The 23,490-nt window shown below is 59.0% G+C and overlaps 2 protein-coding genes and 1 pseudogene across 51 annotated transcripts in view; 1 reads left to right on the top strand and 2 right to left on the bottom strand.

Moving 5' to 3' along the window:
* The first annotated feature begins 1,791 nt into the window (after positions 1–1,791).
* Positions 1,792–18,935, top strand: MYBPC3 (myosin binding protein C3). The gene is given in 32 exon segments (XM_072758950.1): positions 1,792–1,894; positions 2,932–3,198; positions 3,730–3,861; positions 3,941–4,033; positions 4,123–4,271; positions 5,043–5,160; positions 5,661–5,709; positions 5,964–5,993; positions 6,168–6,221; positions 7,036–7,247; positions 7,870–8,245; positions 8,375–8,499; positions 8,579–8,684; positions 8,783–8,949; positions 9,346–9,511; positions 10,278–10,384; positions 10,478–10,507; positions 11,984–12,123; positions 12,358–12,438; positions 13,262–13,421; positions 13,749–13,853; positions 13,942–14,130; positions 15,271–15,405; positions 15,547–15,714; positions 16,406–16,494; positions 16,618–16,813; positions 16,962–17,101; positions 17,322–17,481; positions 17,576–17,712; positions 17,993–18,179; positions 18,427–18,464; positions 18,619–18,935. Coding segments are annotated over 31 exon segments (4,104 nt in total). The 5' UTR covers positions 1,792–1,869; the 3' UTR covers positions 18,438–18,464; positions 18,619–18,935.
* Positions 18,936–19,585: 650 nt separating this feature from the next.
* LOC112924400 (small nucleolar RNA U3) lies at positions 19,586–19,723 on the bottom strand (annotated as a pseudogene).
* Positions 19,724–20,365: 642 nt separating this feature from the next.
* MADD (MAP kinase activating death domain) overlaps positions 20,366–23,490 on the bottom strand; it is a 41,889-nt gene continuing 38,764 nt past the window's right edge. For all 50 annotated transcript variants that reach the window (XM_026004017.2, XM_026004032.2, XM_072758880.1 and 47 more), the window contains 2 exons: positions 21,689–21,735; positions 20,366–21,356 (listed from right to left, as the gene is read on the bottom strand). In XM_026004017.2, the coding sequence (XP_025859802.2) occupies positions 21,252–21,356; positions 21,689–21,735 (152 nt within the window). In that variant the 3' untranslated portion in view covers positions 20,366–21,251. The remainder of the gene's footprint in view (positions 21,357–21,688; positions 21,736–23,490) is intronic.

The raw sequence follows: 23,490 nt of genomic DNA, 5'->3' as shown, positions 1-23,490 counted from the left end.
CTATATGGGCTTTTTAAAAATGCCTCAGTGAGGCTTAAAATCTAGGTTGTGGCTCCTGTGAGGATGATGAGGATCATCGTGGCTGCAACGCTGGATTTTCTGGCCATTTATTACATGTCAACTCAGGGAGCAAAGTCTAGTATCATCCCATTTTATAGACTGGGAAACTGAGTCATGGAGAGGTCAAACTGGTCCGTCCAAGGTCACACAGCTTAGGTGAAGGATGGGCTGGATCCCCCCCGCAGGCTGGCTGCTAGGCCCCCTTGCAGGTCTGGAATGGGGTGCTGTCGAGCAGGGCCAGGACCAGGAATTAAGCCCCAAAGCATCCTCACAGAATCCATGGTGGCAGGACCCCAATTGCACAGCTGGTCCGGCTTCTAGTCCCCATCAAAAGGGAGAAACAGAAAAAAAAGATGAACCTGGAAGCCCAGAAGCATCTTGCTTCCAACAGTAAGTGACAAGATGTAGCGGAAACCAGCGTGGGAGTGAGGAAACATCCCAGGGCAGTCAGCAGGCCTCCGAGAATCCAGACTCGGGGCCATTGGCATCAGGGCAAACGCCCTCCAGGCTTGAACTATGACGTCCCTTCGTAGGTTTCCAAGCCCCACAAGAGGGTAAGGGGTGCTCAGTCCTCTTTGAAGAAGGCTAAGGAGTGGGGGATACAGTCACAGGTAGTTAAAAAGAGGAATAGAGGGATGCCAGGGGGGTGGCTCAGTGTTGAGCATCTGTCTTTGGTCAGGGCATGATCCTGGGGTCCTGGGATCGAGTCCCACTTCGGGTTCCCTGCAGGAGCTTCCTTTTCCTCCCTCTTCCTATGTCTCAGCCTCTCTCTCTCTGTGACCCTCGTGAATAAATAAATAAAATATTAAAAAAAAAAGAGGAATGTCTAAGTTTGGGCTACATGGTGATGATGTGTAGAGAACTTCCTCCAGGCCACGAGGGACAAATGACCATTCCCAAATTTGCATCTTGCTTGGAGACAGTCATGCCTAGTTTGCTTCTTTCTGTGCAGACACCGATGACCCTGCTGTGACAGGGGGCAGTGGGGGAGGGGGAAAGGCAAAAGTTCATAGAGGAACAGTGTGTGTGGGGTGGTACAGAATATTCTGGGTCTTTTTTTGTGTGAATCCTTGTGACTTTGGCAAGAGTCAGCTTTGCCTCTGACATCCACTTTGGGGTGTATTTGGAGATTTTCCCTCCTGCCCTCACCTGCAGGCCCACCCACTTCTTCTTCCCCTTGGGTGAGGGCAGCACCCAATACTGCCCTCTGCCCACCTGGCCCTGGACTGAGCTTCCCCAGGATTCCAGGGCCTTGTGAGCTGCAAGAGTAGAGGCATTGTCATCCATCCAGCACTTTCTACGTGCCTGACACTGATCTAGCATTTTCATTTATAAACTCACTTCACTCACAGAATAATCCTACACAGCAGCACCTGCTGTCATCACCCTGTTTTACAGATGAGGGAATTAAGGCACTGAGGTTAAGGAAATGGCAGTGCCAGGACTCAGGGCAGCCCGGCTCCAGGATCTCTGAGCGTGCCAATTTATCATGCCCTTTCCCTGTCAGATGAACAGACAGACAGGGTTTGGGGTACCCCTGAGACTTACCAAAGGTTGGGGGGCAGAAGCCATCACATTGGACTGGAGGGAGAAGGGACAGGAGCGAGCTTGGAACAATGTGGCCCTGCCATCCCCCTGAAGAGCCTCACTCTCTGGAATTTGTCTATATTTAGCAGGTGGCTGGGCAGGAGGAAGATAAGAAATCCTGGGGAGGGGAGAGCCCCTTATATAGTGTGGGGGGACGGGTCCTGCTCAGATCCTCTTTGGGAGGCCTGTGACTGCACAGTCCCTGGTGTCACCTCTCTCAAGATGCCTGAGCCAGGGAAGAAGCCAGGTAGCTCCGGGTCTGGGGTTGGGATTGGGTGTGGGGAAGAAGGGCTGGGGCATTTACGAGTGGGGGCAGGCTTCAGAGTGAGTTCCCGAAAATGGTGGCTGGCTGCCTTCCAGGTCTTTTTTCTGGTTCTCAGTTTCTCCTTTCCATCCTTCTGATAGAGTGAGGGCCAGCCAGAGGACCCCTCCCCTGTCCCCATCCCATCTACTTATGTAGCAAGATTAAGCCTGAGCTTGGCTTTTGGAAAAAGATCGCCACAGGCATGAACCCAGGTTGAGTCTAGACTGGAGCCAGTCTCACTGAATGCTCCTGAGCAAGCCCCTGCCCTCCCCGGGTCTCAGTTTCCCTATCTGTACAAGGAGGAGTTGGGTTGATTCTCTTCAGCTGTGAGATTCTCTGCTTTATGAGCCTGCACCCCTGTGGCCCCCACACCAGGGCAGGCGTGACTCCCACGTTGAGGTAATGCAGCCCCTCTGTTCTGGGAGAGGAACAGGCACTGATCAACAGGCCCCTGATCCTGGGCCAAGGGCAGAGAAAGTCACAGCCCAGGGACCTGGCCTGTGCTCTTACCAAGGTCATGCAGGGCAAGGATCGGCCACCCCCTTTCCAGCCCTTCCCCCCAGGCCAGCTTTATCTCAGTTGCTGATTCTCCGCCTGAGGCCCTTGGAGAACAAATTTAGCCACATTCAGGTGCCCCCTGCTAAGGGCCCTGGATGGTGGGGGAAAGAAGGACCTGGGCTTCCCCAGGGTGGGCTATCCGAGGACACATCTAGCAAAGTTTGTGTGGAGGTTAGGAACACAGTCCTGGCTGCTTGCCTACTGGCCGTGTGATCTTGGATAAGTCACTTAACCTCTCTGAGCCTCAGTGTCCTCAGCTGGGAAATGGGTGTAATAATCACACCCATCTCATAGAGCCGCTGGAGCATTAAACGAGGTGATGCATTACAGTGCTTATCACCAGAGTCAAGAAGAGGGCTGCAGGGGTGGGGGTGCATGGGAAAGCCAGGGGCTCCTGCAGCTTCTGCGGGCCTCTCTCTCAGTCTCAGCCTTCAGCAAGAAGCCGAGGTCGGCGGAGGTGGCCGCCGGCAGCCCTGCTGTGTTTGAGGCCGAGACCGAGCGGTCAGGAGTAAAGGTGCGCTGGCAGCGGGGGGGCAGTGACATCAGCGCCAGTGACAAGTATGGCCTGGCAGCCGAGGGCACAAGGCACACTCTGACGGTGCGGGACGTGGGCCCTGCCGACCAGGGGTCCTACGCAGTCATCGCCGGCTCCTCCAAGGTCAAGTTTGACCTCAAGGTCATAGAAGCGGGTAAGACCCTGGTCAGCCCTTCCCCGAGGTTTGAGCTTCTGGGGGCAGCCCTGCACCTGTCCGTCCGTCGCCCAGGGAGGAAGTGCCTCTCCACCCTGTTGCCTTTGCTTTGGCTGTGCCCTCTGCCAGGAATGCCCTTCTCTTTTCGGCAGCAAGACGTCTCTGAATGTCCCCATGGGCCTCCCTGGCCTGTCCCAGCCATCGTGCAAGTAGGGGAAATTCAGAGATGAATAAGGCAGAAGGCCGCCCTCCCTCTGGACACCCGCTTGCCGATGGGATGGGCGCTGGGCGGCTGTGGCTGTGTGTGCGGGAAGGCCCGCCGGCTGGGGGTGTGCAGGGAGCGCCAGCCCAGCCTGGGGGGGTGGGGGTGCTCAGTTCTGCTAGGGCTGCCGCACCAGAACTCAGGCACGCAGTCTGCACGATGTGCACACGCCGATCTGGGCAGCCTGCAGAGCCCAAGGGGGACCAGGGACAAGAAGAGGGCTCTCTGGGGAGAAGTGGCTCTATGACCCCTGCCCCTGGCCCTTCCAGAGAAGGCAGAGACTGTGCCGGGCCCTGCTCCTGCCCCTGCCCCTGCCCCTGCCCCTGCTGAGGCTCCCGGAGCCCCTGGAGAAGCCCTGGCCTCAGCCACTGAGGAGAAAGGAGGCTCCTCAAGTCCCGAAGGTGAGAGGGGCGGTGCAGGGACAGCCACGGCCTGCGGATGGGGTGTCCTGGGGCAGGTCTCAGAGGCCTCCACCCACAGGGTCGAGTTCGGCAGCCACTGATGGCTCCGGTGCCCCTGACGACCCCATTGGCCTCTTTGTGATGCGGCCACAGGACGGTGAAGTGACCGCAGGTGAGTGTGGGCTGCAACAGGGTAGGGTGGGGAAGGGGGCAGCAGGGCTCCCTCCCTCCCAAGCCCACCCCTGCGCCCCTCTCCTGTAGGTGGCAGTATCACCTTCTCAGCACGTGTGGCCGGAGCAAGCCTCCTGAAGCCACCCATGGTCAAGTGGTTCAAAGGCAAGTGGGTGGATCTGAGCAGCAAAGCCGGCCAGCACCTGCAGCTGCACAGCAGCTATGACCGGACTAGCAAGGTGGGGCCTGCCGGGAGCGGGGGTGGGGGTGGGGGTGGGGAAGAGGCCATGAGGAGCCCCTGGGAGGCTCCAGAGGCACAGGGAGCCCTGGAGGATCACCCTAAGACTGAGGGCACATGGCAGGTGCAAACAAGATACCTGGCGAGGCTGGGAAGCAGGTCAGGTGGCCACGGGTACACGGGGAGAATGGGGAATTCCAGGAGACCTGTGGGACTTGGGGACTTGCAGGGCACGATAATCTCAAGGGGGCGTAATAAAGCTCAGGGGGGTGCAGGGAGTTCACGAGAGCTGGGGGGTTCTTCAGCCAATGAGGATGGAAAGCCTCTGGATAGATGGATATCAGAGCCCAAGCTGCCCTTCGTTATACAGATGAAGATACCAAAGCTGAGAGGTTGTTTTTGCTGGTCTGTCACTCAGAGCCAGGCCTCGAACCTGTGCTTTGACTCCCAGCTTCTGCTCCTCTCACTCTTCCACAGTCCTGGCCCAGGCAAGTGAGCCTCTGGCAGGGCAGGGCCAAGATGTTCGGTTGCGTGGATTGTGCACTGCACAAGAGTGCCTCATCTTAAGTGACTGTCATTTGCCTTGTAGACATCACAGATTTATCATTTATCACCACCCTGTGCCAGCAGATGGCAGTCATGTGTCTTTACACAAAACCCTAAGGGTTAGCTAAACCCTGAGGGAGAGGCCATCAGCCACTCTCAGCCTTCTTTAGGAGCAAACGGCCTCCTCTTCTGGCCCCTGGTCTCCCCTGACCCCTCACCTCCACAGGTCTACCTGTTTGAGTTGCACATTACAGATGCCCAGCCTACCTCTGCGGGCGGCTACCGCTGTGAGGTGTCCACCAAGGACAAGTTTGACAGCTGCAACTTCAATCTCACTGTCCACGGTGAGGGGAGCCTGGTGTCTGTCCTGGGCTCAGGGTCCCCATGGCTCCTTCCCCTGCGTCTGCCCCCAGTTGCCAACACGGAGGAGGATGCCTCGTCCTGCTCCAACGACTGCTGACCACATGCCCAGGGCTGCTCCGGCAGGGCCATGAGAGAGATCTGTGATGCTTCTAGGGCTGGGGTGGGGCCTGACAGCCGCGCCCGGGTCTCACCTGAGGTCTCAGTCATCTCGGTGGCCCAGGCTCCTGGCACGCGTGAACAGGTGAAGGGTGGGCTGAGAGTCAAGTGTGAGGTCAGCCACCTCTAAGGGACTGAGGACCATTAACGCCCCACCTCCCTGGTACCTCAACCCCAGAAAGGCCCAGAATGTGGAGCTCTGGGGTAGATGCCCACTCTCAAGGGTCATGGAGGGCAGGCGTGGGACACTCAGAGATCCCAGGCCAGGGCTTCTGGGACGGCTCCTCTGAAGCCCCTTCCCCGTCTCCTCCCTCTCTGCACCCAGAGGCCGTTGGCCCGGGAGACCTGGACCTCAGATCAGCTTTCCGCCGCACGTGAGTGGTTGTCTATCCTCAGGGTGTGGGGGAGGCCAACGCTGGGGCTGGAGGACCCCTGGGGTTAGGGCTAAGAGTGATGTGGGGGGGAATGTGGGGGTGGGAATGAAGCTGATGATAGAGGTAGGGCAGCTGGCTCCCCTGGGCTGGGAGTGCTGTGGGGGTGGGTGCAGGGATGAAGCTGATAGGGGTGGAGCAGCTGGCTCCCCTGGGCAGGTGAGGAACTTGTTCTAAACGACCCCCCCCTCCCCCAGGAGCCTGGCTGGCAGTGGTCGGCGTATCAGGTACCGTCTCCCAGCCCTTCCTGCCCAGTACGCCAACCTTGGGGGTCTGAGATGACAGGGGACCCCCATCCAGCCAGTGCCCAGTCCTGTCCCAGTACCTCTCCCCACCCCTGCCCCTCCCCAAGTCCACCCGGCTGGCCCCACTGCAGCCTCACTGGGGGTCCCTCTCCATAGTGACAGCCACGAGGACGCCGGAACTCTGGACTTCAGCTCACTGCTGAAGAAGAGGTGAGCTGCTGGGTAGCAGCTCCTGGGGTGGATGTCGAGGCCCCAGTTCAGACCCTGGCGATGAGGTTCTCATGAACCTGAGCTGTGTGGCCCTGAGCCAGTTACTGAACTCTCTGAACCAGTTTCCTGGTCTGTCGAATGGGACAGTCCTGCTGTTGGGAGGAGTCAGAGGGCAGGCATTGTACCCTGTGGACTAATATCCTCATAGGGTCACCCTGACCCCCGACCCCTGAGTCTATGATAGCTTACTTAACTCAGTGGGGCTCCGGGGACCTGGAAGAAGCTGGAATCTGCTCCCCTGGCCCCCAGCTGACTCTGTGTCCCCTCCCTCTGTCTCCTGGACCCTGCATTACGGCTGATGCTGCTGTGGCCCAGAGAGTAAGCATCGGGGGCGGTGCTTTGGGCCAGCAGGGTGCTGGTGGGACTCCGAATCCATCCCGTGTGTGGACCCCCCTGACTAGGGTGTCTGGGAGGTTTGGGTCCTTCCTGTGCATGCTGGGTGCAGAGTAAATGGGGGAGAAGGGGAGGGAGGAGGTGAGGGCTTGTGGGCTGTGACCCCACATCCTTGAGGGCAGGTGGCCCACGCCTCTAATGGTCACTGCCTTTCTGCCCTGCCCGGAGCAGCAGTTTCCGGAGGTGAGTCTGAATCCTGTACCCCTGTCACCCCCACTTCCACTGAGACTCCCCCATACCGAACCTTAAGTCCAGTGCCAGCTCAGGCTGCACCAGAGGGGAAGGGACAGAGGGGTGGGGGCAGCTGTGGCCTCCTTGGTCTTGGGCCCCAGGAAGCCCCACCCCAGGGGAGGGCAGGGAGGGGGGCCGGGGGTATCCCTTGAGGCCTCTCTGCTGGACTGCGGACCAGGGACTCCAGGCTGGAGGCGCCAGCTGAGGAGGACGTGTGGGAGATCCTGCGGCAGGCGTCACCGTCCGAGTACGAGCGCATCGCCTTCCAGCACGGCGTCACCGACCTGCGTGGCATGCTCAAGAGGCTCAAGGGCATGAAGCGGGATGAGAAGAAGAGCACAGGTGAGACCGCCTGCCCCCCAGAGGAGACGGCATTGGCGCACACACGGTTGTGGTGGGAAGGGAAGAGTCCAGCTTGGCCCAGAGACACCCAGGCAAGAAGAAGAGCCCAGATTAACCCCAGCTTTGTGTTGGAAAAAACCAAGAATGCCCAGGTTAGCCCCTGTCCAAAAAAAAGAAGGGCACAAAAAAAAATAAGGGCAAGTTTAGCCCAGAGACACCACAAGGGAAATGACAGAGCACAGAGGGGGCCCTCAATGAAGAAAAGCCTGGGGGGTGCTGTGAAATAGAGTCAAGGCAAAGACTAGGTCCCTTGCCCCGCCCCCCCCCCTACCGCCGTCACTGGTCTCCAGCCAAGCTTTTGTCTCTTTGGGAGCCACTAAGCCTAACCCCGAGCCGAGCAGGTGGAGGGGACCCCAAGGAAGGCAGAAGGACAAAGAGATAGAAGCAGACAGGCATGCAGAACAGAGAGAGAAACAGGCAGAGTGGACGCTGAGAGAGAAAGGGGTGGCAGGAGGAGTGTGGTGGGAGGACGTGGCTCTGGGGCACAGCCACCAGCCACCGCAGTGGGTGTGAAGGGGTTGGGGGGAGCAGAGGTTGGGAGGGCCATGATGGTGGTGCTCAGCCTTTCAGAAGAAGCTGGAGCCGGCCTACCAGGTGAGCAAGGGCCACAAGATCCGGCTGACCGTGGAGCTGGCCGACCCCGACGCCGATGTCAAGTGGCTTAAGAATGGACAGGAGATCCAGATGAGCGGCAGGTGCACTGGGGGGGGCGGGCGGGGAGGGGGGCCTGGAGGCTCCCCAGCCCGCTCTCCCTGCCTCTCGCCACCCATGTTCTCTACCGCGACCGGTCCCTGCCCTGTCTCCCCCCACCCCCACCCCCCTCTGTCCGGGTCTAGTTTCCCATCTTTCCCTTTCTGCCTGTCTCTGTTCTTGCTTTTTCTCTTCGGCTCGCTTCCTCTCATCCGGACACTCCCACGGCCCCTTCGGCTCCACAGCAAGTAAGGCCCAGCTGCTGGAGGGAAGGCCTGGGGTGGGGGCACGGGGTCCCCTCCGGGGTCGGACGGGTCCCCCAGGGCTGAGGAGGTGAGTAATGTCCCTTCCTGCACCCTCCCGCGGCGCCCGCGCAGGTACATCTTTGAGTCCGTCGGAGCCAAGCGCACGCTGACCATCAGCCAGTGCTCGCTGGCGGACGACGCGGCCTACCAGTGCGTGGTGGGCGGGGAGAAGTGCAGCACCGAGCTCTTCGTCAAAGGTGGGCCTGGACCGGGGACCCTGGGAGCCCGAGCCTGGGGGGCAGGGGCAGAGGACCTCACGTGCACCCTCCTTGACAGAGCCCCCCGTGCTGATCACTCGGCCCCTGGAAGACCAGCTGGTGATGGTGGGACAGCGGGTGGAGTTTGAGTGTGAGGTGTCCGAGGAGGGGGCCCAGGTCAAATGGTGAGTGCTGGGCTCATGGGGCATGGGCAGGGCTGGGGGGCGGCCTGTGGGCACCCCCCAACCGCGGCCCCAGCACTTACAGCCTGCCCACTGGCCAGGCTGAAGGATGGGGTGGAGCTGACCAGGGAGGAGACCTTCAAATACCGGTTCAAGAAGGATGGCCAGAGACACCACTTGATCATCAACGAGGCGACGCTGGAGGACGCCGGGCACTATGCACTGCGCACCAGTGGCGGCCAGGCACTGGCCGAGCTCATCGTGCAGGGTGAGGCCCAGCAGGGGGATGGCTTTGGGCAGGCTCGGCCCCAGCACCACCCTGGGCCTTATATGGGAGCTAGGTTGACCCAGAATGGAGGCCCGTGTGACCTTGGGCTAGTCATTCTGACACACCGAGCCTCACTTTTCTCGTCTGTAACATAGAGATGCTGAGGTGGCCGCCTCAGAGAGTCCTGGGACGGGCCAAGGGGCCAGTTAGTGTCCCCCACCCCCACTCCCAACCCCAAGCACTTGAGGTTCCTTGTGCACACTGCACCATCACAGGCCCACATGCCTCACACTCGTGCATGCACATGTGTTTTCACACCCACGTGATCTCCATGGGGATTGGCGCCCACAGCCCCACACCCCCTCCCCAGCTCACTGGCTCTGTCCTGCCCCCCAGAGAAGAAGCTAGAGGTGTACCAGAGCATTGCAGACCTGACGGTGGGCGCAAAGGACCAGGCAGTGTTCAAGTGTGAGGTGTCCGACGAGAATGTGCGGGGCGTGTGGCTGAAGAACGGGAAGGAGCTGGTGCCTGACAGCCGCATAAAGGTGTCCCACATAGGGCGGTGAGTGTGCGGGGCTCAGCCCCACGCAGAGGGGGGCAGCCGGACGGGGCGGGCGGAGACTGGAGACAGAGACAGAGGGAGAAACAGAGCCTGGGACAGACACAGAGAAACAGGAAAGCAGACAGACAGACAGACACAGAGGCTGAGATAGAGACGCATGGAGAGACAGGGAAAAACAGAGAGAGACATGGAAAGAGAGGGACAGAAACAGAGATGGATGGAAAGACAGACACACAGACCCAGGACAGAAACAGAGATGGATGGAAAGACAGACACACAGACCCAGGACAGAGATTTAGAGAGAGAAGGACACAGAGGGGAGTCCTGCATAGAAGCAGTGAGAGACACAGACAGGCTGGAGCACCACCCCCAGCCTGTACCCCGCCCCGTACCCCCCAGCTCATGACCAGCACGGGGCAGGAGGCCACCCGGAGGCTGGCTCTGGCCAGGGGCCCTCTCCCTCTCCCACTCTCTTACTCATGCCTCGAGCATCTGGGCTGGCCCGTGCTGGGCCCAAGGTCACAGAGATTAGTGCGACCAGCCCTTGCTCAGTCTCCAAGGGCCCAGCCAAGGGCCACTTGTACATTGTCTACTTCTGAAAACACGTGAGAGGCTGGAAGGTCAAAAATAGAGCAAGCATTTGAACTACCAGACCACCCCTGAGCTAGGGTGGGGCGAGGGCCCTGGGAGCCCTGACTGTGGTCAGGGCTGGGTGGGGCAGGGTGGGGTGGCTCGGGGGGTCCCTTGAGCCACCACTTCTCTGCAGAGTCCACAAACTGACCATTGACGACGTCACGCCTGCGGACGAGGCTGACTACAGCTTTGTGCCTGAAGGCTTTGCCTGCAACCTTTCGGCCAAGCTGCACTTTATGGGTGAGCAGCACCGGGGCCACGGTGGGGGCCCTTGAGGCTGGCTCTGCCTTTGTCCACCCACCTCCACGCCACTTGCTCTTCCTTCTCTTGCAGAGGTCAAGATCGACTTCGTGCCCAGGCAGGGTGAGTCTCGGGACCTCTTCCCTGCACCCCACTCCACCCATGTCCCCCTCCAGTCCCAGACAGAGGGAAGAGCAAGGAACCTGCAGCGGGGACCCCAAGACCCAGCTCCAGCTCCAGTGCTCACAACCATAGGCCAATCATAATCTCTAGGCACCTCAGTTCCCTCATCTATAAAATGGGACTCCTCATAGTGCCTCCTCCATGGGGTGAGGGAAAGATAAGAAGATGTGACTCCATCATTAAATCTGTTCTGTCTTTATTTTTATTTTTAATTATTTTTTAACAGGGGGAGGGGCAGAGGGAGAGAGGGAGAGAGAGAATCTCACACAGGCTCCACGCCCAGCGTAGAGCTCGACAAGGGGCTCTATCTCACAGCCATGAGCTTGTGACCTGAGCTGAAATCTAGAGCTGAACGCTTAGTGGGCTGAGTCACCCAAAGTGCCCCAAATCTGTTCTGCTTTTAGCAGTAACCCCCCTGCTTTTAGATTAAACATCTATCAGATATTTAAGAATTCTAACTTCAGGAGGATAGTCCAGGCTGAGGCACACTCTAGGTCAGTGCTTTCCAAACAAGTCCACTGAGCAGGATACTCCATTTCAAAGGGTTCCATGGTGGGACGCCTGGATGGCTCAGCAGTTGAGCATCTGCCTTCGGCTCAGGGCGAGATCCCAGGGTCCCGGGATCAAGTCCCACATTGGGCTCCCTGCATGGAGCCTGCTTCTCCCTCTGCCTGTGTCTCTGCCCCTCTCTCTGTGTCTCTCATGAATAAACATATAAAATCTTCACAAAAAAACCCCAAAGAGTTCCATGGTAAGGTAAGTTTGGGAAACACTGAACACTTGCTCTACCTCTTGCTGATTCCGGAGCAAGAAAGAGAGAGCAAGTGTTCAGTGTTTTTAAATCCCATGGTAAAGAAATGTACTTGACTTTGTTTCATCCAGGGTTTCCTACTTGATTTGGTCACGGAAACTTCTTTTGTCTTTTTTCTGGCAGAACCTTCATGTCCCCCGTAATTACAGTTTGAGAAATGCTACAGTAGGCGACCCGGTGTTACAAACCTCCCTGGGAACTGCCTGGGGGGACGGAAATGTTCTAGGTCTTGATTGGGGTGGTAGTTGCACAGGTGTACGCATTTGTCACAACTCATCAAGCTGTGTGCTCAAATCTCAGCCTTTTATTCTATGTTAATTATACCTCAAAGTGGGGCAGCCCGGGTGGCTCAGCAGTTTAGCACTGCTTTCAGCCCAGGGCATGATCCTGGGGACCTGAGATCAAGTCCTGCATCGGGCTCCCTGCAGGGAGCCTACTTGTGTCTCTGCCTCTCTCTGTGTCTCTCATGGATAAATAAAATCTTAAAAAAAAAATTATACCTCAAAGTGATTAAACACAAGCAGGGGCACATGCTCCTTCCAGTTTCTCCGTCTCTCGTGGGCTCTCCCCTTTCTCCAACTTATGCCTTCTCCACCCCACCCCAGAACCTCCCAAGATCCACCTGGACTGCCCGGGCCGCAAGCCAGACACCATCGTGGTTGTGGCTGGGAACAAGCTACGCCTGGATGTCCCTATCTCAGGGGACCCTGCTCCCACTGTAATTTGGCAGAAGACCATCACACAGGTACCCTGCCCCCATCCTCCACTCCCCCATCCGGACAACGGGTGCGTGGGGCCAGCGGGTGTGGGAACCTGTTCCTCACCCCACCCCACATGAGCACAGCCGGTCACCGAGTGGGAGCGCAGGCGCTCAGCTGGCAGGGAGGTGGGCAAGGTGGGCCGCAGAAGGGGGCTGGGCAGGGATTCCCTCCAGGTTGAGTCAGCCCGTTCCCCTGCTTCCTTCCTGCTCTGTTTCCAGAAGAACAAGGTCCCAGCAGGGCCAGCGCCCGATGCCTCGGAGGATGCTGCTGCCAGTGACGAGTGGGTGTTTGACAAGAAGGTCAGTGAGGCTGATGGTGGGATGGGGCTCCTTTGCCTTCTGTTATTTTCTGCCTATGCATCTGGCCAGCTATGCCCCAGCCCCAGGCACGGCCTCTGTGGGACCCCCCGCCCACCCCCACCACCGTGCCTCCATTGGGCACAGGGTCCCTTGCTGGAGGGGAGCATTGCTGGGGCGCCCTCATGACAGGGCTGCTCCCTGGCTCCCGTCTTCCCAGCGAGGGAGAGGGTTTCCCCGAAAGAGCAGCTGCCTGGGCCCCACTTGGGTCAGCTTTTCCTCCTCCAGGCAGTTGGCCCCTCCACCCACCTGAGGTCTTTCGGGATCCTCAGCTCTGTAAGGCCGTGCTATTTCCATTGGGCAGATAAGAACACTGAGGCACAGAGAGAACAGCTAAGGCCCAAAGCTCCAGACAAAGCCAGAGCTAGAGCCCAAGACCCTCACCCTAGTGCTATGCCCCTGGCAGGCACTAAATAAAGGTGTTTGGACTAGGTCCTCACACAAGTGGTTTCCACTTGGGCTGCATCTGCTCCCCGGACCCTGCTCTGAGCTCTCTTCCTTTTTTTTAAAATATTTTATTTATTTATTCATGAGAAACCCAGAGAGAGAGGCAGAGACACAAGCAGAGGGAGAAGCAGGCTCCATGCAGGGAGCCCGATGCAGAACTCGATCCCAGGACCCTGGGATCATGCCCTGAGCCAAAGGCAGAGGCTCAATCACTGAGCCACCCAAGTGCCCCCTGAGCTCTCTTCCTATCTCGGGCCATCACAGAGGCTCACGAAGCCTGTGGGGTCCGACTAAGTCCCCAGATACCCCTTCCCCCCAGCTGCTGTGTGAGACCGAGGGCCGGGTCCGTGTGGAGACCACCAAGGACCGCAGCATCTTCACTGTGGAGGGGGCTGAGAAGGAAGACGAGGGTGTCTACATCGTCACGGTGAAGAACCCCGTGGGCGAGGACCAGGTCAACCTCACAGTCAAGGTCATCGGTGAGGCTGACTGTCCCAGGGCCAGGAGGGGAAAATAGAGGGGAACCCGGCAGGGGGGCCTGTCCGTCCACTTGGTTAGTCATTTTGACAGACATCCCAAGACATGCTCTCAGCTCCCTGGAGAGGATTGGGATTAGGACACGGGGTGTATACGGGCAGTGGGGAGCCATAATGATCACAGGCTGGTGACATGATCAGAGCCTCATTCTAGTAATGTCTGTGGAGTGCTGTGGAGGTGGGCTCTGGCTGTTGGTTGGGGTGCCAAGGGAACGAGCAGCGTCGGCTCAGGGGCCTGGCAGGGCTGATGTGGATCCACCCTTCCCTCAGATGTGCCGGATGCTCCTGCGGCCCCCAAGATCAGCAACGTGGGTGAGGACTCCTGCACCGTGCAGTGGGAGCCCCCTGCCTACGACGGTGGCCAGCCGGTCCTGGGTGAGCAGCAGGCATGGGGACAGAGCCAGGGGCCGGGGGGCGGGGGTATCTGGGCCCTGGGCCGGAGCTCCCACCTCCCTTTCATCAGGCTACATCCTGGAGCGCAAGAAGAAGAAGAGCTACCGGTGGATGCGGCTCAACTTCGACCTGCTGCGGGAGCTGAGCCATGAGGCCCGGCGCATGATTGAGGGTGTGGTGTACGAGATGCGAGTCTACGCGGTCAACGCCATCGGCATGTCCAGGCCTAGCCCTGCCTCCCAGCCCTTTATGCCAATCGGTGAGCCCGCCTGGCCTGGTGCTGCCCCGCGCCCTCCCCAGTCAGGATTAGCCCCTGCTCTGTGGGCGGCCACCACACCAGGCATATTTACATCAGGGTCTCCTGTAAGCCTCAGTTGGGGATAATCCTCTTCATTTTACAGATGAAGAAAGTGAGGTGCCCAGAAGGACTTGCTTGAGGTCACCTAGCTGGTAGGGGTGGAGCCGAGACTCACACCAATCTGACTGTGGGTGCCTCTTAGGCCTCAGTTTCCACATCTATAAAATGGGGGTAATGACAATATCTACTTCATGGAACTGCTGTTAGGATGGCACACAACAGGTGCTCAATAAATGTAAACTGTCCCCTCTTCCCCACTCCCTTCAACCAGAGTTTGTCATATATAGGACAGAGCGAGGGCCCTGACTGCCTGGGGGTCCAAGGGGCTTGGGTCTGTGCAAAGGATCGTGGGCTGGACTCAGAGACAGAGTTTGCAGAGTCAGCTCCATCACTCCAGGGGGGCCATCTGGGGTCACGGCCTCCCCTGAAGCTTCTGTTTCCTCTCTGGGTCATGGGGTCCAGAGGGCAGAACAGTGCTGAGGACAGCTGTCCCTCCCAGGACGTGGGAGCGGGGTGGGGGCAGCTGTCGGGGGTGGGTGGGGGGCGGGCACCCCCCTATAGTCCCTGGAGGGGGCACACAACCTGGGGAGATGACAGCATGGGGGTGGGGGGCCTGTGGGGAGAAGACTCCAGGCCTCTCTCTATAGGGACTGACTTGCAGTTTGCTTAACTCTCAGTCCACTCACCTCACCCTACGGCGCCAGGAATTTCCCTGCTTTGGGCTAGTTTTTCCCTAAAAGCTATGTTTATAACATTTCTTGTGTTGTCCTGCCTGAGTGGCCCGTCTGGGCGCGTGTGCGTTCTCTGGGGTATGTTTTCCTGTGTGCGGCCCCCTTTAGCGAGGATTGTTGCCGTCGTTTGTCGGAAGCCCGTCTAGAGACATGTCTTTCAACGGAGCTGAAGCATTTCTGCGGGTGCTGGAGGGCCAGGCAGGAGCCGAGCGCCCCCTGTGCTCGAGGGTGTGCTCCAGAACCCTTCGGTGTTCCGGGGGGCGCAGGCCCACTCGGACCCCTCTGTGCCTCCCCCCGACCCCGTGCCCAGGCCCCCCGAGCGAGCCCACCCACCTGGCGGTGGAGGACGTGACGGACACCACCGTCTCCCTCAAGTGGAGGCCCCCGGAGCGCGCGGGCGCGGGCGGCCTGGACGGCTACAGCGTGGAGTACTGCCGGGACGGCTGTGAGTGGCCCTGCACCCCCGCCCCCCCCCCCCCCCGACCCCGACCCCGACCCTGACCCCGACCCGTGGGGCCGCCAGTGCGGGAGGGCGGCGGGTGGGGTGGGCTGTGCACGCCTGAGGCCCCTGGGCCTTCCCCGCCAGGCTCCGAGTGGGTGACGGCCCTGCAGGGGCTGACGGAGCGCACGGCAGTGCTGGTGAAGGACCTGCCCACGGGGGCCCGGCTGCAGTTCCGGGTGCGCGCCCACAACATGGCAGGGCCCGGAGCCCCCGTCACCACCCAGGAGCCCGTGACGGTGCAGGAGATACTTCGTGAGTGGCCCTCACAGGACAGGCCCGCCCCTGATGCCCCGGGCCCTGGGATCCGAGGAACTGGGGAGGCCCAGGGAGGCCCTACTGGAAAGAGGGGCTGAATATTCCAAGGGGGAAGGTCAGAGGCTCTATTCATGCCCCAGGCCCAGGGCAAATATTCAGAGAATATCTTCTGTGTGACCCCCCGGTTCTGGGACAGGGAAAATGTAGGTCATTACACCGTTGTCTCTGAGCTCTGCTCTGTGGGCCTCTCAGGTCTACAGGCAGGTACTGCCCTGTGCTCATGACTCAGCATCACATCGGCCCATCTGGGATCCACTTCCCGCTCCTCTATTCCTGACAGAGCATGGATCTTGTAGAGATTGGTTCTCAAAGTGGAAAAGGGACAGCAGACTGGGGTGGAAACAGCCAGGGGCTAGAGTAGAGACCCAAACCCCATGTTTGCATCCTGGCCTGTGACTTCTGGCTGTGTGACCTCCAACAAGTTGCTCACCCTCTCTGATCCCTGCCTCTTACAGCCGTGTGGTGAGGCTGAGGTCTGGGGCTGGGGCCGGGCAGGGAGAGCTAAGGGACGGGCATTTCCTTAGCTGTGGCCTTCTGGCCCTGCCTCAGGAGGGGAGGAGCTGTGGCATGTGGCGCTCCTTGGGGGCAGAGCTTTTCCCTTGCTGAGCTGCTCACTTGGCACCCACAGAGCGGCCCCGGCTCCAGTTGCCCAGGCACCTGCGCCAGACCATCCAGAGAAAGGTTGGGGAGCCCGTGAACCTCCTCATTCCTTTCCAGGTAGGGCTGGCCATCCTCCCCGTCCTCCACTGCGTGTCATCTCTGCCTAGTTGGGAGATGAGTCTCAGGGCTGACTAGACCCAGTCATGCCAGGCTTGGGGGTGAGCTGTCCCTTCCTCACAGGGCAAGCCCCGGCCTCAGGTGACCTGGACCAAAGAGGGGCAGCCCCTGGCAGGCGAGGAGGTGAGCATCCGCAACAGCCCCACGGACACCATCCTGTTCATCCGGGCTGCTCACCGTGCCCACTCTGGCACCTACCAGGTGATGTTGCGGATCGAGAACATGGAGGACAAGGCCACGCTGGTCCTGCAGATCGTTGGTGCGTGGCACAGGGGCCCCTCCTCTGGGATGCCCAGAGTCCCTGCAGAGGGTGGCAGGCCAGGGCCAGGCTGGCAGGGGTGAGGGGGCCTCCCAGGGTCCTCTGTGCATACTCGGGGGGTGTGTTCCAGCTGGGCTCTCTCCTGCAGACAAGCCAAGCCCTCCCCAGGATATTCGGGTCGCCGAAGCCTGGGGTTTCAATGTGGCTCTGGAGTGGAAGCCACCCCAGGATGATGGCAACACAGAGATCTGGGGTTACACAGTACAGAAAGCTGACAAGAAGACCATGGTGAGCCTGGGGTGCTGGGCCCCCCTTATATTCCCTCCCTAGGGCCAGGCAGACTGGGCCTCAGCTCCCTCTCTTGTCCTGAGAAAGGGTCTGCTGCTCATCCTCCCTCTCTGACCTGATTCCCTCCACAGTTAAGGTACAGATACCAAGCATACCCCAAAAGAGACTCCCTGGCAGGAAGTAGGGCCCCACAGAGCCTCCCCTTCCTCCACACCCCCAGGAGTGGTTCACTGTCCTAGAGCATTACCGCCGCACTCACTGCGTGGTGTCAGAGCTCATCATTGGCAACGGCTACTACTTCCGGGTCTTCAGCCACAACATGGTGGGGCCCAGTGACAAAGCCGCCACCACCAAGGAGCCTGTCTTTATCCCCAGACCAGGTGCTGTACCTTTCCTGCCACCCCCAGGAGGAGCCGGGGCAGGGAGGTGGTAGGAGCTGGGAGGGGGCACTCTCCAAAGTCCTATCACCAACAGGCATCACGTATGAGCCACCCAGCTATAAGGCCCTGGACTTCTCGGAGGCCCCGAGCTTCACCCGCCCCCTGGTGAACCGCTCAGTCATCGCTGGCTACAATGCTACCCTCTGCTGTGCTGTGCGGGGTAGCCCCAAGGTAGAGAGCTTGGGGTCCTGGTGCAGGACGACTTGGGAGGCAGGCTTTGGAGGCTTCCAACTCTATGCTCCTCTCCCCAGCCATTCCCTGCTCCTATCCCACAGGGGCTCAGGGCCAGCCTCCGCTCCCTGAACAGTCTTGGTGGTCTCATGGGCCCTCGTTCAATCCCTGCTTGGGTGTAGTTTGGACTCCAGTGGGAGCCCCTAGAAGAGCAACAGGTTCCTGCGAAGTCTCTGCCAACCTGAGATGGTCTCCCTCCCTTCCATTTTCTGATATATAGCCCAAGATTTCCTGGTTCAAGAATGGCCTGGATCTGGGGGAGGATGCCCGCTTCCGCATGTTCAGCAAGCAGGGAGTGTTGACCCTGGAGATTAGAAAGCCCTGTCCCTTTGACGGGGGCATCTATGTCTGTAGGGCCATCAACTTACAAGGCGAGGCACAGTGTGAGTGCCGCCTGGAAGTACAAGGTGAGGAGCCCATGGGAGCAGGGCCGGGGGTTGGGGTGGTGGAGAAGGCGGGGAACCAGCCGGGACTCTGGTTCAGCCATGCAGCTTCTCTGGCTGAAAGCAGTAACCCTGTCATGTCCAACGTGGGTACTGGCTTCTGGGCTCTGCTGCCACAGCTGCCCCCTTTGGCCTTCCAGGAGGCTGGGGGGACATGGGTGGTGCCAGGAGGGGAAACACACGTGTGACACGGCCTCCTTCTCCCCTGCAGTGCCTCAGTGACCTGGCTGGCTCTCTGGCGATGGCCAGGTATGTACTCTAAGCCATCCCCACACCCACGGCCCGAGTCCGAGACTGAGCCCCAGCCCTTGGTTCTGGGGGGGGGCAGCCATCAGGAGATGGAGGTGCAGGCGCCTCTTTGCAAGAGAAGACCAGTGCATTCACAAGGGAACCTGTGTTACAGGTGCAACAGGATGCCAATGGCCCACGGCCCGGGAACCTGGAAGAACGCTGGACAAGCCACCTTCCTGCTGTTGAGTGTGTGTGCACAAGTGTGTATCTTGGGGTGGGGCTGGGGGGGAAGCATCCATAGGGCAATGCCCTTAAGATAAGCAGGCCTGGCGGCTCTGTGTAGACTGAACCATCTGAGCTCCCACTGGCCGCTCTCTGGCCTTGGGACAAAAAGTTGGTGGGCTCAGGAAATGGTGGCTGGGGACAGACCTTGCTGGCCTGCCATGTTTTCTCAATATATGAGGGCAGTAAAAGACGAGTGGTCACAGAGAGCTGACTCTTCCTGTCTAGTGTTTTTACAAAAAGCCCAGGGAAATATACTTGAGCTTCAGAGCAAACTGAACCAGGTATTGTCTCCTGGATGCGTTAGATGAGGCTGATAGTGGAATCTTGAATTCATAAGGCACGAGAAGAAACCTAGTCTTCCCCCCACTGTGTACGTTCCCCCGATGGGGAAAGCCGGGCCAGTGACGGGAGTGTGTTAGCAACAGAGCAGAAACCCAAGGCTCTCCTGCCTGGTCCCGTGTGCTCTGTACTGTCTTTGCCCTGCTGACCTGTGCTCACAGCAGCCTGGACAGGGGCGGTGCTGAACTTCCATGTGGTTCTGTGCCTAAAAAGCCTGGAATGAAGCTATACCAGGCTGCTTCGAGGTTCTGGTGTGCAACAGGCCTACAGCTCTTCACACCTGTTTCCCAGTAGAAGGCGGTCCTGTCCAACACAAGATATTGGGATCCAGGGCCCTCTTCTGCTCTTCCTTCCCCACATAGGAACCTAAATTCAATCATCAGTTTACTTTTGGGAAGAAGCCAATGGGTCTCAGAGGTGCCCTAGAAGAATGTGGGGTGCCTGGGTGGCTCAGTTAAGCATCTGACTCTTGATTTTGGCTCAGGTCATGATCCCAGGGACACGAGATCGAGGCCTGCATGGGGCTCCGAGCTGGGCATGGAGCCTGCTTAAGATTCTCTCTGCTGGCCCCTCCCCATGCACTCTTTCTCTATATGTTCAGAGAAACTTCTCTAGTAACAAACTATAGAAACGATCCCTGAAAGTATAGTCTTTCTTTCTCTCAAAAAAAAAAAAAAACAAAAAAAAAGGAAAAGAAAAAGAAAAAAAAAGTGGATGGTCTTTCTTGCCTTCGGAGTACCAGAGATTTTTCTATGAAAAAGAAAAAAAAAATTCCAGAAAGGCTGGTCCTAGGGTGCCTTCTGTCAGAGTTCCACACAACCCAAGGCACTCCTGGCCAAGAGCTCAGAGCACGGGGCCCCAGGCCAAGTATGACACCCTGACCGAGCCGCTCCACCTCTCTGGACCACACCTGTGAGGGGCAAGGGGAGCCTTGGTTTTTCCTTCACTGCTACTTGACTCCCTGCTCAGGTGTCTTGATTTGGCTGCTTCCTCTGATGGCCAATTCCTAGCACAGCAGCTCCCTGCAGGGTTGGGGGGCAGAGGGCAGGAAGCCCCTCCCATAACCTCTCCCTGGGAGCCCAGGAGGCTAGGTGAGGAGCCCCGGGAGGCCAGGTGAGGAGCCCCGCTGAGTCAGCAGCAAGGTGGGAGGCTGGGGCTTCTGCATGCCAAGACTTGGATGGGCATGATCTCATCTCCTTCTGGAACTGGGGTGCTTCTGTTGAGTCCAGGGGCAGCCCTCCTCAGGCCTGGGCCAGGAGGAGGTATCATGAAATATAAGGCAATCAGGAGCCAAGGAGAGTTAAGGACATTTATTTCACATTCACACATCTGTACATTTTCTATAAATAACGTAGAGCTGAACTATGTACAATTATCTCTTGCCCACTCCCAGGCTGTCCCTCCCTCTGGCACCCAGTGCCAGGAGACTCTGCCTGTAGACCCTGCTGTGTATACTGAGCTCAGCCTTTCCCCACCCCACCCTGCTCCCTGGGCAAGGTAGCCAGTGGTCTCTGGGGCACTCCCAGCCTGACCACTTTGCTCTCTGATGCCAAAAGCAAGGCAGACCTTAGGGAGATTGCTGCTCAGTGAAAAGGAGCCCCTGGGTGCTGCTCCACCGCAGTGGTGGAGGCCTGGCGGCAGGAGCTGCCAGCTTGGGAAATGTATATGGAAGGAGGGAGGCCGCCACTCACTCTGCTGCCCCATGACTCTCCCTGCCCACCTCTCGCCCCAGAGGCAGGCCTCAAGCTTCCCCCACTCCGCACCAAGGGGGACTTCGCCCAGCACCCAGTCACGCCGGGTCACAGAGGATGGAGAGCCAGAGTCCTGCATGGGAGGGTCGTAACACCAAGGACGAGGAACCACAACACGAATGTCTCAGGGACACGTAAGGGTGGGCTCATACTGTACTCAGAGTTCTTAGAAGCCACTGGCCCAAAGGACAGACAGACATCACTCCTAAGCCCTGAGGGGACAGTAGGCTGGTCTCCTGGGAGTGGAGAGGGAGCAGGTGGAGGAAACCAGCCGAGCCCGGTGACAGACACTAAGACACGCTCAGACACACAACTGTGAACCAACTAAGCCACGGCTAGGGCCTTGCAGAGAACACACACGCAGCATCGTGCCCTTGCGAACAGAAGACGCAAGGGCACCCCGGGACTGGGGGGCTCTTAACCCCTCCCATCAGCTCGAGACGGGCCGGGGTGGGGTCCTGAGATCTTCCTCACTGCTACGAACTGCAGCCACATACGAGAAGAGACACAACACAGAGTAGCAGATCTCATGGGCCTAGAGGGGAGAGAAAAACCAGACAGATCAAATTCCTGACATGCTGACATCTCCATGTGTGGAGATCTGCCAAGCAGGAAACTCTGCCCTCACGCTGGGCTCAGGCTTCACAGCTGGCCGCAGGGAGAGGGAATCTGCATGTGTGTCTCTCTCCCGGGGCTGAAGATTTGTTTCGGCTTCAGTCGAACCTGTGGCATCTAGACCAAACTCAGCTCTTCAAGCCTTCCTCGTCCCCCTTACCCCATGCTCTCAGAGGGCCCGCCCCATGCCTGCGTGAAGGTCCCCAGGGAGCCCTGCGCAGACTGGCCTGCCGGGCGGGGTGCCATACTCACCATTGGTGTCTTGTACTTGTGGCTCACCACTTCTTTAATTTCAGGAACTAAAACCGGACGGGCAAGAGACAAAACAGAAAGTTCAAAACTAAGAGCGATAGTGCCACACTCCCCCAGGCGGCAGCGCCCGGCACCAGGGTCCCCGTCCCCACTGTGGCCTGTCCGAGTGGCTGCAGCAGCTTACGCTATGACAGCTTCTGCCCCGCCGCTGGGGGACGAGAGGACACTGCCCCAGACTCCTCAGCCAGACCTGTGAGGTCTGTTGTGGCTCCCTGCTCCACGGCTGCGACTCTACCTGCTTCAAGAGCCTCAGCACAGGAGTGGGCTGGCCTTTCACCAGCCCGTTCACTGCTACTGGCCAGGGCCCCGAGGAGCTGCGGTGGGGCCTTCCCCCCTTTTGGCTGGGTGAAAAGAGTTGTCTCTAGCCTGTGCCTCACCTTACTGGGATGACCCAGAACTCATCCCTGTTACCGGCCCGAAACTGTTCATGTTAAGCATGGTTCCCTGTACTCCCAGCCCCTACACAGAGGGTCCTTAGGCTGGATGAAGAAGTGGCATGGTACTAAACCCACCAGACTCGTAAGCTTCCTTCCCTGAGTGGCAGGAGAGGCCCAGGCCTGCCTGTGTGAGGGAGAGCGTCAGAGGGCTCTGGAGCAGACACATCGAGCAGAAGACAGGCGAGTACGGCACCCGGGGAGGGAGGTGACAGGGAGCATCAGGCAAAATACACACATGTCCACAGCCCGGAATGCAAGGCTAAGTAAGAGGCACCCCTGCCCCAGCCATGCAGGGGTTCTGCTTGGCCAGAGGAAGGAGGAAGGCCCCCCGGGCTCAGCCATCCTGATGGCCCCTGGAGATGGGAGCAGAGGGGCGTGGCGTCCCCCTGGGGGCCAGAAAAGGTAGGATGAGAGTTGGCCACACCTTCTTCTGACCCTGGGAGGTAGAATGCAGGGGGACCCAGGGTGGAAAGGGAAAAAACTCATCATAGGTAGAGCAAGAAGCCCAGGTCCTTCTCCTGAATTGAAAGATTCCCCCCAAATATCTCTCTGGCAGAAGAGAGAAGGGAGCACGGGGTGGGGTGGGGGTTCGGGCGGAGAAAACTCAGAACCAGTGAGCCAGCACGAGGGTGGGGGAGTGGGGGAGGCTGGGAGGAAGAGGGTGGGGAGAAGAGGAATGAGACAAACTGGCAATATGAGCAGCTGGTCTGGTTGAAGGGAGCCCGTCCCACCCCCTGCAGGGCCCAGGCGGGGGCCTGGGGGGAGGCAGCACGAGCCGAGGTCACTTTACCTGCTGGAGAACGAAGGTTTTCATAGCAGCGATGAGGGGCACAAAAGAATGAAGCACAAACACAGCAGGAACTCAAAGCCCCAGGGTGAGAACCCGCTACACCACTGGTCAGCGTCAGCGCTGGGCTGCAGGGAGGCTGGCTCCCAGCCTCGGCGACAACTGCCCTGCCTGCCTTTGAGGCCCACTGGGCTTCCCTGCCCTCTAGAGTGAGGCTGCCTGGTCCACCATGCACCGCTCCTGTGGCACAGAGGCTCACAGACACCGGGGTGGCACCAGGGCGGCTGGATGGAGCACTGGGCTGCTAGGAAGAGCTCAGCAGGCAACATGAACACAGCAGAGCTTGGAAACTGCCCATCGGCTCTGCCCCAGAACTTTCTGAGCACCAGCTGGCCAAGGGAAGGTGGCGCCAGCTCACAGAGCCTCCGTGGGAGCATCTCTGAAGTCTAACCCCGTCTAAGGCCACTTGCTCCTCTGGGACCCATTCCCTAGCAGCCACTGTCTCGCTCTTCTTTTCT

Source organism: Vulpes vulpes, chromosome 5 (assembly GCF_048418805.1).
Source record: "Vulpes vulpes isolate BD-2025 chromosome 5, VulVul3, whole genome shotgun sequence".
Classification (NCBI taxonomy): Eukaryota; Metazoa; Chordata; class Mammalia; order Carnivora; family Canidae; genus Vulpes; species Vulpes vulpes.
This window is presented reverse-complemented; position numbering and strand designations above follow the sequence as displayed.